Raw genomic sequence first — 2,812 nt, 5'->3', positions numbered from 1 at the left:
AGCCCCCCCACCCCCCAAGGAAACTTTGTGAACTCGGTCACACCCTCAGAACGTCCCTAGAGAGGGCACCGCCCACAAACCTGGCCCGAGATGCTCCACCCCGGCTCCCCCGTCCCGATTACCCCACACCTCCAGTCCTCAGCCCCCCAATTTGTGAAGGTGAGACAAGCGACAGCCCCCTCCCCCGAGCCCAGATCCGGGAAGACCAAGACCTCCCCTCGCGCGCTCCCAGACACTCAAAACCGTTGGCAGCAGCCCGCCCACCGCGCGCAGCCCCGCCTCGCTCGCCTCCTTGACGTCACCAGCCCGGGACCGCGCACGCCGCGGCTTTTACGGCTTCAGGGACCCGGGAGCCCGGATGCGCACGCGCAGTCCCTCGGGCCACGCACTGTTTGAGCGAGGTGTTTGGACGGAGTTACTGCTCCGCGGCCGCGGAAGGACGGGTGGGCGGGGCTCCGCGGAAACCGGAAGTACCTAGTGACAGGCACTGGCAGCAGTTCCGGTGAGTTTGGGAGAGGGGGAACCCGCCTGTTGGGAAGGATCAGGGACGGAACGCTGGAACCCACCGGGGCTGGGCGGTCCTAGCGCAAGGCTCACGCTCTGTGCCCCGCAGATGACTGTCCACAACCTGTACCTGTTTGACCGAAATGGAGTCTGTCTGCATTACAGCGAGTGGCACCGCAAGAAGCAAGCGGGGATCTCCAAGGAGGAGGTGACGAGGGGGCCCCGCGGCACCGGGTGACCTCGCATCTCCAGACGCACACAGTCCTAGGCCAGCCTCCCCGCTCGTAACCGTGGCTCTTTCCCACCCCTGCCCCGTCTCCTTCAACAACCGAGAGCTAACTCTGCCCTTTTTCCTCCAGGAGTTCAAGCTCATGTACGGGATGCTCTTCTCTATTCGTTCGTTTGTCAGCAAGATGTCCCCGCTAGACATGTACGCGGAGTCAGAGGGCATGTTGAGGGGGAGAGGACCAGCCTTGGGAATTGGGGGTGGGGGAAACTTTCTGGAGTGGAAGGGGCCTTTGGCTCCCAGAGAGGGGAAGCTGAATCCGGAGCGAGGGTGCCGGAGCTGCACGGAGCTATGGTGGGGGAAATCTGTGGGGAATGGGGGTCAAATGTGGGGGAGGGGGAACGGAGCCTGGGGGAGGTGTCTGCTCAACCAGGCACCTACACATATGTTTAAAGAGAAGGGAATCGAGCCAGAGATGATTAGGAGTTTCTTTTGGGAAGATTCTGCTCCCATTCCTTAACATGCTCCTCATCCCTGCAGGAAGGATGGGTTTCTGGCCTTCCAAACCAGCCGTTACAAACTCCATTACTACGAGACGCCCACGGGGATCAAGGTTGTGATGAACACTGACTTGGGCGTGGGGCCCATCCGAGATGTGCTGCATCACATTTACAGTGCGGTCAGTGCCCGCCCCTGGGACCCTTTCCCCGAAGCTCCTCAACGGGTGCGGTGGCCATGTAGAGCCCCGAGACGCCTTCAGATTTCCTGCCAGGATCCTATTATATCTCTACTGAAGTCAGAGTTTTCAACACTCCCACCCCTGGTTTCTCATGCAGGAGGGCTTCCTCCCAGCCCTTGAGCCTGATGTATTCATTCACACATCCTTGAGGTTATACTAGGTTTGGAGTCGGAAACAAGAAGTGTCCAAAGCCTGGCTCTAACACCCTCCCTCTCCACAGCTGTACGTGGAGCTGGTGGTGAAGAACCCCCTGTGCCCGCTCGGACAAACTGTGCAAAGTGAGCTCTTCCGCTCCCGCCTGGATACCTACATCCGCTCTCTGCCCTTCTTCTCTGCCAGGGCTGGCTGAAGGAGCACCTCTCACCCCTCAGGAGAATCTGTCTTCCTGGTGCCCCCCCTTAACCTGCTTCCGTTCAGGGCTCTCCACTGCCTGCCCTCGAGCCCCCGTGCAGCCCACCCTGGTGCCCTCCCGTCACCTCCAAACCAGGCCCTCTTTGCAGGTTTATCCTCTACCAGATGCCATGAGAAGTACAGAATAAACTTTTTTTTTTGTCACTATTGCGTCTTGAGTGTGTCAGTTTGGGTGGTTGGTCGGGGGCCCTGCCGGACTCATAGAGCATGAGCCAGGGCAGCCACATCTCTGAGGCTGCACAGAGGCGCTGACCATGGTTTTCTCAACAGCAACATTATTGATATATTGGGCTGGATATTTCATTGTTTGCGGGGGCGTGGAGCGGGGGGTGCTGTCCTGCGCTTTATCCTGAGCGATACTCACTAGATGCTGGTAGCACGTTCCTTCCCATCCCCAGTAGTGATAGTAAAAAAATGTCTCCAGATGTTGTCAAATGCCCCCTGGGGGACTAAATCATCCCCTTTTGAGAATTGCTGAGCTGGAGGAAGCCCAACCTGCCTGGGGACCCAGCGAGACCCGAGAACCACCCTCCCCAAGCGCTGCTCCCGGGCTCCTCCGAGGACCTCAAATAGTCAAGCTGTAGAGCTCCGGGAGGCGGGGCTTATGCAGAGGAGGCGGGTTTCGCCGGGAGGCGGGCGGGGTTATGCAGATGAGGGGCGGTGCCTGCATGTTGATGAGCCGGGCCCGCTGCGGACGCGGCTGGGAACCTAGCGGGTCCCCTGCGGATCAGCCTGAGGTGGCACCTCTCCCCCCCCACTCCTCCCTAGGTCCCTACCCTCCTGGATCGCCCCCCACCGTTACCCTCATTCACTTCCCCTCCTCTTCCCCGCCAGTGCCCCTGGGGACGAATACCTCCACTCGTGGTTCCCCTGCGTTTCCCTCCTCCCACCGCAAACCCCGCGACCTCCAGCCGCCCGCCCCCGCGGGCCCG

At 60.5% G+C, this 2,812-nt stretch overlaps 1 protein-coding gene across 1 annotated transcript; it reads left to right on the top strand.

Annotated features, from left to right (window-relative positions):
- The first annotated feature begins 364 nt into the window (after positions 1-364).
- TRAPPC1 (trafficking protein particle complex 1) lies at positions 365-2,027 on the top strand. Its single transcript, XM_006761665.2, has 5 exons — positions 365-502; positions 614-712; positions 864-934; positions 1,271-1,409; positions 1,690-2,027. The coding sequence occupies exons 2-5, from the start codon at positions 614-616 to the stop codon at positions 1,816-1,818; spliced, it is 438 nt and encodes a 145-aa protein (XP_006761728.1). The 5' UTR covers positions 365-502; the 3' UTR covers positions 1,819-2,027.
- The last annotated feature ends 785 nt before the right edge of the window (positions 2,028-2,812 follow it).

The sequence above is a fragment of the Myotis davidii genome, unplaced genomic scaffold (genome assembly GCF_000327345.1).
Source record: "Myotis davidii unplaced genomic scaffold, ASM32734v1 scaffold37, whole genome shotgun sequence".
In the NCBI taxonomy this organism is placed as follows: domain Eukaryota; kingdom Metazoa; phylum Chordata; class Mammalia; order Chiroptera; family Vespertilionidae; genus Myotis; species Myotis davidii.
Note: the sequence above shows the minus strand (reverse complement) of the source record. Positions and strands in the feature narration are given on the sequence as shown.

Bases quoted from the DNA above. Each gene is read 5' to 3' on its own strand.
- TRAPPC1 (XM_006761665.2), top strand. From the start codon at position 614: ATGACTGTCCACAACCTGTACCTGTTTGACCGAAATGGAGTCTGTCTG. The intron at 713-863 runs GTGACGAGGGGG...TTTTTCCTCCAG, and splicing joins CGGGGATCTCCAAGGAGGAG to GAGTTCAAGCTCATGTACGG. The intron at 1,410-1,689 runs GTCAGTGCCCGC...CCCTCTCCACAG, and splicing joins TGCATCACATTTACAGTGCG to CTGTACGTGGAGCTGGTGGT.